The 14624-nt window shown below is 33.2% G+C and overlaps 2 protein-coding genes across 2 annotated transcripts; both read left to right on the forward strand.

Moving 5' to 3' along the window:
• The first annotated feature begins 769 nt into the window (after positions 1 to 769).
• LOC132174144 (protein neprosin-like) lies at positions 770 to 2940 on the forward strand. Its single transcript, XM_059585840.2, has 7 exons — positions 770 to 871; positions 1189 to 1275; positions 1397 to 1600; positions 1880 to 2032; positions 2130 to 2183; positions 2299 to 2442; positions 2554 to 2940. Exons 1-7 carry the CDS (start codon positions 770 to 772, stop codon positions 2938 to 2940), a joined length of 1131 nt encoding a protein of 376 aa, XP_059441823.2.
• Positions 2941 to 8133: 5193 nt separating this feature from the next.
• On the forward strand, positions 8134 to 13996 carry LOC148586985 (protein neprosin-like). The gene is made up of 8 exons (XM_088514439.1): positions 8134 to 8486; positions 11821 to 11881; positions 12199 to 12285; positions 12400 to 12603; positions 12873 to 13025; positions 13185 to 13238; positions 13355 to 13498; positions 13610 to 13996. Exons 1-8 carry the CDS (start codon positions 8134 to 8136, stop codon positions 13994 to 13996), a joined length of 1443 nt encoding a protein of 480 aa, XP_088370565.1.
• The last annotated feature ends 628 nt before the right edge of the window (positions 13997 to 14624 follow it).

Here is a 14624-nt window from a genome sequence, read left to right on the forward strand (position 1 = left end):
TACTTAGATTTTGATTGTTTCCAATTAAGGGTGTGTTTGAGATTGCGATTTCGTAAAAAATAATTTGCGTTTTTAAAAGATATCGCAAAACGTAAGTCGTTTGGCATTGCGATTTAAAAAGCATTTAATTTTTTTTTAAAAAAAAATCTACAATTTTTATAAGCAGATTAAGGGTGCTTATTTGAAAAAGGCATGAATTTAAAACAAAATTACGATTTCTCATAACAAATATTTAATAATAAAAAAAAAAACTTTTTAACATGTTTTACCAAACGCCTTTACGATTTTAAAAAGTAGCGATTTCAAAAACGTAATTTTTAAAAACACAATTTTTAAAATCGTACTTATTGAAATCGCAATCCCAAACGGACCCTAAAAGTCCTTAAAGTAAATGTTTGATTTTAAAACGTTTGTTAAGAAATTTCATATGGACCGGAATGGAGACAATCCATTGTCGGGGCGCGTTCATTAATTTATGTAATAAAATTATTTTCAAATTTAAGATTATGCTAACTCGATCATATGGAATCAAATGAAATACAATCAATAAAGAAAAATATTAATTAAGAAGCTTCTAAATATGGTAAAATGATAAATTCATTCACTATAATATAACATATATATAGCTCGGCATGGAAAACATTAATATATAGAGATCTAGTTATAATTTCAGTAATTTTTTCACCGTGGTCAGGCCAAACCTTTTATTCTATATATACCTCGTACAACTTTTGATATTATCTGAGAGAGAATTGGCTTAACAAGTACTATGGCTCTGTTTATGTTAGTAATTCTTGGTGTAATTGTTAGCTTCTATGGAGTTGATGCTGGAAGAAGCATGTTGGATGACCAATTAGTCAACGCAATTCAGGTACTCAAAATATTTATGAAAAACATGTACATGCATGTCAATATCCTTTTGCTCAAATGACAAAAACAATCGAGAAAATTAAGAAAAGAGATAGCAAAAGTTCAATTCCAGAATACAAGTTTATGTTAGAATTTATCTTTAGTTTGTCCAATTAGAGTTCTTAGAATACAAATATTTCTTAAGTTTATTCATTATTCCAATGCAATAGTACTATATAACATAGAATGTTTAACTTTTATGACGTTCCAGTATGATTGATATTTCATGAGGATACTGTTATATATTAGATCTCTTTAATTTGCTGTTTTCATGTGCAGCCACGTGATGTTGGTGGGTTCGATTGTGTGGATATCTATAAGCAGCCTGCTTTTGATCATCCTTTGCTTAAGAATCACAAAATTCAGGTAATTAATTGCAAATATATTAATCTTATTCTTTCAACATTCTTTTTCATCTCGATCGATACGGCGGCCTCCAGAAAATTGATCATAATATATTAATTAATATCCTAAATTGTTAATTTAGATGAACCCAAGTTTCTCAACAAGAAGCAAGACAAATGAAGTTTTCTCAAAAAGCCAATTTGTGGATATGGGTTGCCCACCAGGAATGGTACCAATACAAAGAACTAGAGTTCATGAGGGCCAAACTCATGATTTCAAGAACTCTTTCTCAGAATCTCAAGGTGGAAGCTTTCACACATATGCAAGTAATATTCCCGGCGAATATGTAAGTTTTTACGTGGCATTCTTGAGTTTTTTGAAACCAGAAAAACCATGCATGATAATATGCATGTTTAACAATCTTCCAACTTCCAAGCGAGAAGAAGATGATTTAAGTAATGATTAATTAGAACTATGTTTTTATTCAATGAAAGAGTACGTAATTTACAACTACCGAAATTGTTTTCGCCAAGGGAAGATACATTAATTGATAATAATAATAATAATAATAAGATTTTTATTATTATGCAATTACTTATCATTTTTCTATTATTATTTGAGTTAGTCTGTAAGTGTTAACACAACGGACGCTGCGACTTACCATGGAGCAAGGGCATTAATCGTGGTTAATAATCCACAAGTGAAAGTAAGCGGCCAATACAGTAAAGCTCAAATTTGGGTTCAGAATGGACCAAACACCATTGAAGCTGGATGGGCAGTAAGTCATCAATCACACACACACACAGATATATATATATATATTTCTCCTTTCCACCTTATATATTATAGCGTATGTGTGATGTTATTTGTAATAGGTGCATCCTGGAACGTATTTTGACAATGACACGCATCTTACGACATTTTGGACGGTAAAGATCGAATAGATTAATAATTTCTTGTCCTTCCAAGTAATCCCTTTGTCTCTTATGAAAGATACTTTAATTGAACCCATTAGAACATGATATATATGAATTAATATTGCAGGTAGATGGGTATAAACATGGCTGTTACAATGCACGATGTCCAGGTTATATACAAGTGCATCGCCAATATTTCCCCGGTGAAGCTCTTACTGAAATTTCTGTTTATGATGGACAACAATTCGCTGTTAATCTTACCATTGCTCAGGTAATTAATGCATCCATGGCCATCTCCGATTCTCCTACTTTTGTTAATGTTAACAACAATTAATTAATTAATTAATTATGGAACCTATTTATATTTGTTTATCTTCGGCAGGATAAATCAACTGGAAATTGGTGGTTGAAAGTTGGTAATGACTCATTGGGATACTGGCCAAAGGAGATATTCACTCATTTAGCTACCGGAGCGTCCTCTATTCGATATGGCGGAGTAACTTTTTCTCCACCCAATATACGTACTCCGGTACCAATGGGGAATGGTTTTCTTCCTGTTGACTTTGCCCCCTTGAAAGCAGGTCTTTTTATACGTGTTCAAATGATGAAAGCGGATAACCCATTCATTGACATTAATTCCGAAATGATTCATAATTTTCATGACATTGGTGGACAATGTTATGGCTTGGTAGATGTCAGTGATATTGTTAATATGGGGAAATCCTTCAACTTTGGAGGTCCTGGAGGATCATGCATGTTAAGGACATGATCAATTTAATCTCGTCAATGTAGGATGGGTGGTTCAATAATAATTAAGATGAAGTTATAGACATGTATTCTTCTTTTAAATTTATATTTAACTGGATGATTAATTGGTTGCTTTTTGGCATTGGTGAGGGTTTTATTAAGTATTTTCTTGAAATGGTTTCTTTTGTTAATTATTCATATTCGTGCTCTAAGTAATTTGATGAATTGGACATGTTTTTGGGATTTGACTTTGTCCACCCTACTCTATTCACTCAACCAATTAATCAAGTTTAATAAAAAGTCAAACTACTCATACTCATATTATGGGGTGGTCCACCCCCGACCACCAACGAAAGCTTATTTTGGAAGTGGTTCCATCTCTCATATTGTACATTTTATGATAGTAAGCTTATTTTCAAAATCCTCCCCACTTTATGACCATCAAATTACCTTAATGTTCCTAATTATCCCTCACTTCTTCTATAATGCCATACATATCCCTATCAATAACCCCATCTAAGCGAATGTGGATACTTTTGAGTATTGACATTTTGATTAACCGTAATGCCTAGATGGATCAGCCACCGCACCTTTGAAACATAACCCATTACTTTCTTCACAACGACATCCATAACCTTCCTCATCTAACCATTAATCAATGTAGTCTAAATGTTTAGCAATTTTTATGGGTATTTTAGACTTTACGAAAGGTTTGTCCCTTGAAAAGACCGTCTCTTTTCTTTGCTATGACATCTACTTTTTAATCTTGGGCCGCTGCATTAAATTGTAAAAATATCACAAAAAAATTAAAATTCTTTTTAAAGTTTATGCATTTCATAGAAATGGATCCATCAAAATTAATATGGTAATAATTTCATAATGGTTGATAGAAACAAAAGAGTAATGTTAGGTATCATATTTTTATCTTCATACAGTTGACGTGGCTTTCAAAATTACCATTGAATTAAAATTCAAGTATAATTCATCTAAAATCTAATGGTAATTTCAAAAGCTACATCAGCTTTAGGAAAATTTTAGGAGGATAAAAAGATGATACCCAGCATTACTCCGAACAAAATCATAACATTGTGCACCAATCTCATGAAAACTAGGAATCATTTCGGAATCAATGTCAACCAATTGGTTATAGCTTTCATTATTTGAACATGTACATAAAGACCTGCTTTCAACGGGGCGAAGCCAATAGGAAGAAAACCATTCTCCATTGGTACCAGATTAGGTATATTGGGTGTGGAGAAAAAGTTGCTCCGCCGTATCGAATAGAGGACGCTTTGGTAGCTAAATGAGTGAATATCTCCTTTGGCCAATATCCCAATGAGTATTCAGCAAGTTTCAACCACCAATTTTCAGTTGATTTATCCTACCAAAGATAAACAAATACAAATTGGTTCCATAATTAATTAATTATTGTTAACATTAACAAAAGTTGGAGGATTGGAGATGGCCATGGACGCATTAATGACCTGAGCAATGGTAAGATTAACACCGAATTGTTCTACATCATAAACAGAAATAGAAGTAAAAGCTTCACCAGAGTAATATCGAGGATGCACTTGTATATAACCCCAATTCTCCTGGCTCAAGCCAATTCCCCCCACTACTGTCGACATACGTGTCCCCTACCCATTCCCCCATGTGGCAAACCCTCGTGGCCGGTAAGCAAATTCCAAACATATTCTCCTATTTGTTTTCTTCCTCTGATCTTTCTGTGGCACCAGATATATATTCTGGTAAGTGTAGTAATGGGAGGAGATTTCTGGTATTGCTGATGAGAGCCTTTATGATTAAAGGAAATATTCGCAACCATCTTTATTGACAGTAGTGGGGGAATGGGTACGGGACACGTACGTTGACAGTAGTGGGGGGGTGGTGGAGGGGGTTGGCTTGAGCCAGCAAAAAAACTTATACTGCAGCCACGTCAGAAAATGCCATTTTTTTTGTAGTTTAACAAACAAATTAGGGAAAATGTATTTTTTTGTCTTTGTGGTATGGAGATGCGACAAATAGCTTCATGATATTTAAAAGTGACAAAACACTGATGGAGGTAAGAAAAAAAAAACAAAAAACAAAACAAAGAGGATACTATCATTAAAAAATTTGACAGAATCCGTTATGCGTTACATCAGTACAACTCGCAACGTTTTTTATGGAGTTGATGAGAATTTTGAATTTTTGGCCTAATTTTAAAGTTTTGTGGTTTTTGAGGTTTGTTTTGTTGGGGGAAAATAAAAGGAAATGGAAGGGAATAAGGGAAAGAAAATCTTTATCTTTTTGGTTACTGGGTTTGATCAGAAATTGAAATTTTTAAGCCATTTGGGTTCAAGGGTTTGGGTTTGATCACAAACGACTATTGGCACTGCCATGCATGGTGTACTATGCCAATTGCCTCCAGTTTTTTGTTCATGCTTCCCATGATAGATTTGCGAGTTTCCCAATTGTTTATGAGTAGAATTTGCAGAATAGATTACACGGTCTAGAACTTAATGAAATGCCATATTAATTCTTAGGAAAATGTGATTTGTGTTAAAATGGTTATGTCAAGAAATTTTGGATTAAATTTTCTTTTGTCATATCTTTTGATGTTAATCAAAATGCTAAACAAAGCACGTGTCTTCCCAGCTAGGGATCCTTAAATGTAGGGAAAATAAGTGAAAGAAGTGGGAAATAATTATGAGTGAACAAAAGATGGAATGTCTCATGTCTGGAACCACTAAACAAGCAAGGCACATTTCTGAATCTCTGATGTTATTGAAAAATTGCCATATAAGTAACTAAGAAGATAAGAACAAAAAGTTAGCCTATAAAAAGCTAATTGTTACGTGGCTAGAAGTTGGTAGAAGTAATGTAGACTTTAGCACTTGTTATTTCCTTCGTATAAAATGTTAGTACTTATTATTTCATTGGAATTTGAGAGTAATAGTTTTGGGTAAAGTTCACTTTACCCCCTCAAACTACCACCCTAATAATAATTTACTTATCAAATTATCAATTGTGACAATTTATCCCTCAAACTACCAAAACAATAATAATGTACCCCAACTTTTAACAAAATGACGAATTACCCTTAGTAAAATAAAAACAAAAATGACATAAATTTCTTCCAAACTGGTATGGAGAAAATATCCTCTAACCTATGTAATTTTCAAAATTTTATAGGGGTAATTTTGTCACTTTGCTAGCATTGGGGGGTACATTGTCATTGTTTTGATAGTTTACGGGGTAAATTATCGCAATTGATAGTTTGAGGGTAAATTATCATTGGGGTGGTAGGTTGAGGGGTAAAGTGGACTTTACCCAAAACTATTACTCTCAAATTCCAATGAAATAATATGTACTAACATATTATACGAAGGAAATAACAAGCACTAGAGTCTACATTACTTCTACCAACTTTTCTACCAACTTCTAGTCACGTAACAATTAGTTTCTTATAGGCTATCTTTTTGTTCTTATCTTCTTAATTACTTATATGGCAATTTTTCAATAACATCAGAGATTCAGAAATGCACCTTGCTTGTTTAATGGTTGCAGACATGAGACATCCCATCTTTTGTTCACTCATAATTATTTTCCACTTCTTTCTTCATTACTATTTGGGAAGACACGTGCTTTGTTTAGCATTTTAAAAGGCATATTATTTTTGGAGTGACATATGAGGAATTTTTAGAGTGATATGAGTCATATGACCCTTGTTGTCCAACTTATTCTCTTATTATTCTTGTTGAGAAATAGTACACTTAATCTTTTTTTTTTACACAATTTTTTTACTTACAAGTGACTTTAAAATCATCAATTCAATGAGTTCAAGACCATTATTGACCAGATTGAAAAACGACTGAAAGATTGGAAGCTAAGATTTTTATCGCAAGCGGGGAAGGAAATTTTTTTGAAGACAGTGGTGCTAGCTATACCGATATATAGCATGAGTGTCATCTTGCTTCCGAAAGCATTATGTTCCAATATAAATTCAATGATGCAGAAATTTTGGTGGGGGCATAAAAGCAATGAGTCCCGCATTCACTGGATGAGTTGGGAACGATTAGGAGACAATAAAGAGAAGGGAGGAATGGGTTTTAGAGAGTTCTCTTGTTTTAACAAGGCTTTTTTGGCTAAGCAATATTGGCGTCTCTGGAAAACACCGGACAGCTTGGTTGCAAAAATAATTAAGGCGAAATATTTTCCCAATAAAGAGGTTTTGGATGCGAATATTGGTTCAAAACCTTCGTACGCATGGAGGAGTATTTGGAGTTCGCAGGCATTATTGAAAGAAGGATTGTGTTGGAGGATCGGAAATCGGGAGATGGTCCGCATTTGGGGAGATCGTTGGGTTCCCACTCGGCACAACCTCTTTATCCAATCTCCTACACGACAAGGGTATGAAAATGCCAAGGTATGTGAGCTTATTGATAAGGAAAGGGCTGGTGGGATTGTAATCTTTTGGTAAATCTTTTTAGAGAGGATGAAGTGGAAGCCATAAAATCAATTCCGCTTAACTGTACTAATCAAGCGGATTTGCTGATTTGGAGCGGTACGGTAAACGGGCTCTTTTCAGTTAAGAGCGCCTATCATTTGGCTAAAGAAGTGGAGGATAGATACAAGGCTGGCTGTTCTATGGGTATGCACAAGAGTGAAGTGTGGCAGCGGATTTGGAAATTACATATCCCTAGTGTGAAAAAAAAAAAAAAATTTATGGAGAGCTTGCCATAATATTCTACCTACTAGGGATAATCTTTTGAGAAGGAAAATAGTGCAGGATCCGCGGTGCCCGATTTGTGAGAGAGACGTTGAGACATCCACCCATGTGTTATGGGAATGTTCCTCTGCCATGGATGCGTGGGGGTCAAGCTGCAAAAAATTTCATAAGAGTTCTATTAAGGGGTTATCTTTTATTAAGGTGCTGGAGGAGGTGTTGAAAACTGCTAACGAGGAAGAAGTTAAATTTTTTATTGGACTATCTCGGCAATTGTGGCTTAGGAGGAATGAAGTTATTCACGGGGGAGCTTTTAGCCATCCAAATTTGCTGATCCAGAAGGTGAAAAACGCAATCTCCGAGTTTGGTCAGGCCAACAGTAGTGAGCCTCCAGTGCAAGAAGTCTAGGGAAGCAAAGAAGATGCAACATGGCAAGCACCTCCACAGGGCAGACTGCAGGCTAACTGGGACGCTGTGTTGGATGTAAAATACGGAAGAATAGGAATGGGCGTGATCATCAGAGATCATGAAGGCAGAGTCATTGCTGCCAGATGTAGTACCAGTCAAGGGGCTTTTAATCCATCAGCTGCGGAAGCTTTAGCAGCTATCCATGCACTGCGTTTTTGTCGAGCAATTGGTGTGAATATTATCAGCCTAGAAGGTGATGCCAAAAACGTAGTGGACGCGATGAACACACGAGAAGAAAACTGGAGCAGATTTGGACACCTTGCGGCGGATGCTAAATCTTTGCTCAACGGTTTTAGCAGCTGGGAGGTTAAGCATGTAGGCCGAAATGCCAATTTCGCAGCTCATCATCTAGCAAAATTAGCAGCGGGTCTAGGCTTCGAAAATGAGTGGTTTAAATGAAATACCACTCTTAAGTGGTGGGTCCCATGTTGAATGCACCAATTTTCTTTCCTTTGTGGCTTTTCTTCATAATTTCTTCCTCTAGCTTAATCGTCAAACCTCAAATATGTGGGCCCACTTGTCTTTTCATTTACTCCTACGTCTTTTGATGTTTACAATTCTATCATTTCTTACCAAAAAAAAAAAAGAAAAGACAATTACTTGTATTAGATATCTTTTTAAGTTCAAGATTACTAATTAAATATTATTTCACAATTAAATATAAAATGTAAGAATTATAATAAAATAAAGTATGATAGCAATTATTTTAACAGAGAAAATAGGCATCTTTAAATTACGGTTTGATGTTGTGTTGAAGCTTGGTGTTATTTAACCTCTCTTGGCAGAGTTTAATTTAAACTAAACAACTGTCAATTAAATGTAATGTCACGTGTCAAGTTAGAAGCGATGTGAAAAAGGTGGTACGTGTGTTTTGATTTACAAACTTAAACGCACAGTTTCATTTAAAATAATCACTTGTCAGATTAATGGAATGCCACATGTCATGATATTAGCCTCTTTTCATAGAATTTAATTTAAACCAAACAACTGTCAATTAAATGTCAATTTCATTTAAAATAATCACTTGTCAGATTAATGGAATGCCGCATGTTTATCTGATTTAATATGTATTTCCATTAAGATCCAAGGAGAGGAGAAGTTGAGAAACTAGTCTCCAGTACAAAATGCCCTCCAAATGCACCCTTGATTGGGTTCGATAGGAACATATTTCTTAATGTTAGTACGTTAAAGTTTATTTTCTTGTGACTCTCATTTTAGTTGTATTTCGTTCTTTAAATATCGCATTATCATGAAACAAAAGAATTAAAATTGGTCAAGAAAATTTTCGAACTGTATTTATAAGAGTTGTGAGCACCTTTAATTACTCATAAATTCTTTAAAAAATCTACTGAATTATCATTCTTATTAGTTTCTCATACCACTTTAGGTACGTACGTACGTAACACTATAATCACATAAAATATATAAAATTTATGAAACACCAAGCTGTTCAAAATAGAAAATTCATAGTAATATACAAGCCTCTAGTGCTAAGCCTCACATTAAAAGTATTTATATTAACTTATATATATCTCATATCTGTGATTCATGGAAAAGGATGTTGCAATATTGTAAAAGCAATGTAATTAACCAGCATAGCCTGCAAAGGCCAAGTAAGTTGCAAACTTATTAGATAAAAATAAAATAAAATAAAATAAAAAGTTGAAAATTTATATATGGAGAGGGAATTGAACATGCAAGAGGAAAAAAAAAGCGACATCAAAATTACAAATATAACCTATATGAGAACCTGATAGGAAATAAATTAATTGGGCTTGTCCAAGATGTTCTGGAAATCATTAGTGTTAAAAAAAAAAAAAAAAAAAAAAAAAAAAAAAAAAAAAGACGGAATAATAGAATATAGGCAAAAATGAATATCCAAGTTACTTTTTCACCCCTCGAAAAGCAAAGTTGAAGTCTATTAAGCGGAGACCCACGTACAAGGCCTCCCAAGAATTTTTAGAGATCCTTCAAAAACACTATTAATTTCACTTTTTGTTTTCCAGATTACTTCTTTACCCCTCAACTGACAAGTTAAAGTCTACTCTTAAATAAAATCGCTCCTTAATTAAATAGTATAACTAACGGAATTATCTATTTTATACAATTAAAATATGTAACAAAAATAAGATATATTCACAAATAATTAATTTAAATGAGCAACTTTGTTTGGGATTTTTTCATATATATATATATATATGAAAAAACTCTGGCATGTAATCAAAACTTTTACACTAATTTATTTTTAATTTGAATTAAAATAATAAAAATGTAAGATTTTATACTTAGATTGCTATTAAATCATTGTTTTTCTATTCAACATGGGAGAGGAGAAATTACAACCGAACAAAAAGGTTAAAAATGGTGAGCAACCCAAGTTGCTCTTTTATATATATATATATATATATATATATATATAACTTTTTAATATTTTCACTTCTTCGTGCAGTGGAAAAAACAAGTTGATCATAAATTAAGAAATAATTTTATTTAAGAGTAGACTTTAAATTGTCAGTTGAGGGGTAAAAAAGTAATTTGGAAAACAAAAGGTGAAATTAATAGTGTTTTTGGAAGGATTTCTAAAAATTCTTCGGAGGCCTTGTACGTGGGTCTCTGCTTAATAGACTTCAACCTTGCTTTTCGAGGGGTGAAAAAGTAACTTGAAGGGAACAAAATGTGAAATATGAGAGAAAATAGTAAAATTAATGTTTTTGAAAATTTGTTAAAATTCTTTAGGGGACACTCGTCCCCAACCTTGTACGTGGCTCTCGCGTATTGAATACGTTACACTGCAAACACTATTCCAAGCTTGACAAAGATTTAATAATAAGCGAATTTTCAATTTGGAAGAAATTTGAAGGGATCCTAATTATCCTTGAATTAAAGGGTTTAGTTTATTTACTTAGATTTCGATTGTTTCCAATTAAAGGAGTGTTTGTGATTGTAATTTCGCAAAGAATAATTTACGTTTTAAAAAGATATTACAAAACGTAAGTCGTTTGGCATTGTGATTTAAAAAACATTTAATTTAAAATATGAATAAAATTTGCGATTTTTATAAGCAGACAATAGGTGCTTATTTGAAAAAGAGCGAATTTAAAACAAAATTACGATTCCTCATAATAAATATTTAATAGAAAATAATTTTTTAATATGTCTTACCAAACGCCTTTGCGATTTTAAAAAGTAGTGATTTCAAAAACGTAATTTTTAAAATCGTACTTATTGAAATCGCAATCCCAAACGGACCATAAAAGTCATTATGGTAAATGTTCGATTTTAAAACGTTTGTTAAGAAATTTCATATGGACCGGAATGGAGACAATCTATTGTCGGGGCGTGTTCATAAATTTATGTAACAAAATTATTTTCAAATTTAAGATTATGTTAACTAGATCATATGGAATCAAATGAAATACGATCAATAAAGAAAAATATTAAGAATCTTCTAAATATGGTAAAGTGATAAATTCATTCACTAAAATATAACATATAGCTCGGCATGGAAAACATTAATATATTGAGATCTAGTTATAATTTTCAGTAATTTTTTCACCGTGGTCAGGCCAAACCTATTATATATTCTCTCTCTCTCTCTCTCTCTCTCTCTCTATATATATATATATATATACCTCGTACAACTTTTGATATTATCTGAGAGAGAATTGGCTTAACAAGTACTATGACTTTGTTTATGTTAGTAATTCTTGGTGTAATTGTTAGCTTCTATGGAGTTGATGCAGGAAGAAGCATGTTGGATGACCAATCAGTCAACGCAATTCAGGTACTCAAAATATTTATGAAAAACATGTACATGCATGTCAATATCCTTTTGCTCAAATGACAAAAACAATCGAGAAAATTTAGAAAAGAGATAGCAAAAGTTCAATTCCAGAATACAAGTTTATGTTAGAATTTATCTTTAGTTTGTCCAATTAGAGTTCTTAGAATACAAATATTTCTTAAGTTTATTCATTATTCCAATGCAATAGTACTATATAACATAGAATGTTTAACTTTTATGACGTTCCAGTATGATTGATATTTCATGAGGATACTGTTATATATTAGATCTCTTTTATTTGCTGTTTTCATGTGCAGCCACGTGATGTTGGTGGGTTCGATTGTGTGGATATCTATAAGCAGCCTGCTTTTGATCATCCTTTGCTTAAGAATCACAAAATTCAGGTAATTAATTGCAAATATATTAATCTTATTCTTTCAACATTCTTTTTCATCTCGATACGGCCTCCAGAAAATTGATCATAATATATTAATTAATATCCTAAATTGTTAATTTAGATGAACCCAAGTTTCTCAACAAGAAGCAAGACAAATGAAGTTTTCTCAAAAAGCCAATTTGTGGATATGGGTTGCCCACCAGGAATGGTACCAATACAAAGAACTAGAGTTCATGAGGGCCAAACTCATGATTTCAAGAACTCTTTCTCAGAATCTCAAGGTGGAAGCTTTCACACATATGCAAGTAATATTCCCGGCGAATATGTAAGTTTTTACGTGGCATTCTTGAGTTTTTTGAAACCAGAAAAACCATGCATGTTTAACAATCTTCCAACTTCCAAGCGAGAAGAAGATGATTTAAGTAATGATTAATTAGAACTATGTTTTTATTCAATGAAAGAGTAATTTACAACTACCGAAATTGTTTTCGCCAAGGGAAGATACATTAATTGATAATAATAATAATAATAATAATAATAAGATTTTTATTATTATGCAATTACTTATCATTTTTCTATTATTATTTGAGTTAGTCTGCAAGTGTTAACACAACGGACGCTGCGACTTACCATGGAGCAAGGGCATTAATCGTGGTTAATAATCCACAAGTGAAAGTAAGCGGCCAATACAGTAAAGCTCAAATTTGGGTTCAGAATGGACCAAACACCATTGAAGCTGGATGGGCAGTAAGTCATCAATCACACACACACACACACACACAGATATATATATATATATATATATATATATATATATATATATATATATATATATATATATATATATTTCTTTCTCCTTTCCACCGTATATATTATAGCGTATGTGTGATGTTATTTGTAATATAGGTGCATCCTGGAACGTATTTTGACAATGACACGCATCTTACGACATTTTGGACGGTAAAGATCGAATAGATTAATAATTTCTTGTCCATCCAAGTAATCCCTTTGTCTCTTATGAAAGATACTTTTAATTGAACCCATTAGAACATGATATATATGAATTAATATTGCAGGTAGATGGGTATAAACATGGCTGTTACAATGCACGATGTCCAGGTTATATACAAGTGCATCGCCAATATTTTCCCGGTGAAGCTTTGACTGAAATTTCTGTTTATGATGGACAACAATTCGTTGTTAATCTTACCATTGCTCAGGTAATTAATGCATCCATGGCCATCTCCGATCCTCCTACTTTTGTTAATGTTAACAACAATTAATTAATTAATTAATTATGGAACCTATTTATATTTGTTTATCTTTGGCAGGATAAATCAACTGGAAATTGGTGGTTGAAAGTTGGTAATGACTCATTGGGATACTGGCCAAAGGAGATATTCACTCATTTAGCTACCGGAGCATCCTCTATTCGATATGGCGGAGTAACTTTTTCTCCACCCAATATACGTACTCCGGTACCAATGGGGAACGGTTTTCTTCCTGTTGACTTTGCCCTCGGCAAAGCAGGTCTTTTTGTATGTGTTCAAATGATGAAAGCGGATAACCAATTCATTGACATTAATTCCGAAATGATTCGTAATTTTCATGACATTGGTGGACAATGTTATGGCTTGGTAGATGTCAGTGATATTGTTAATATGGGGAAATCCTTCAGCTTTGGAGGTCCTGGAGGATCATGCATGCTAAGGACATGATCAATTTAATCTCGTAAATGTAGGATGGGTGGTTCAATAATAACTAAGATGAAGTTATAGACATGTATTCTTCTTTTAAATTTATATTTAACTGGATGATTAATTGGTTGCTTTTTGGCATTGGTGAGGGTTTTATTAAGTATTTTCTTGAAATGGTTTCTTTTGTTAATTATTCATATTCGTGCTCTAAGTAATTTGATGAATTGGACATGTTTTTGGGATTTGACTTTGTCCACCCTACTCTATTCACTCAACCAATTAATCAAGTTTAATAAAAAGTCAAACTACTCATACTCATATATTATGGGGTGGTCCACCCCCGACCACCATTGAAAGCTTATTTTGGAAGTGGTTCCATCTCTCATATTGTACATGTTATGATAGTAAGCTTATTTTCAAAATCCTCCCCACTTTATGACCATCAAATTACCTTAATGTTCCTAATTATCCCTCACTTCTTCTATAATGCCATACATATCCCTATCAATAACCCCATCTAAGAGAATGTGGATACTTTTGAGTATTGACATTTTGATTAACCGTAATGCCTAGATAAATCAGCCACCGCACCTTTGAAACATAACCCATTACTTTCTTCACAACGACATCCATAACCTTCCTCATCTAA

This window comes from Corylus avellana, chromosome 3, assembly GCF_965113065.1.
Source record: "Corylus avellana chromosome 3, dhCorAvel1.hap1.2, whole genome shotgun sequence".
Lineage (NCBI taxonomy): Eukaryota > Viridiplantae > Streptophyta > Magnoliopsida > Fagales > Betulaceae > Corylus > Corylus avellana.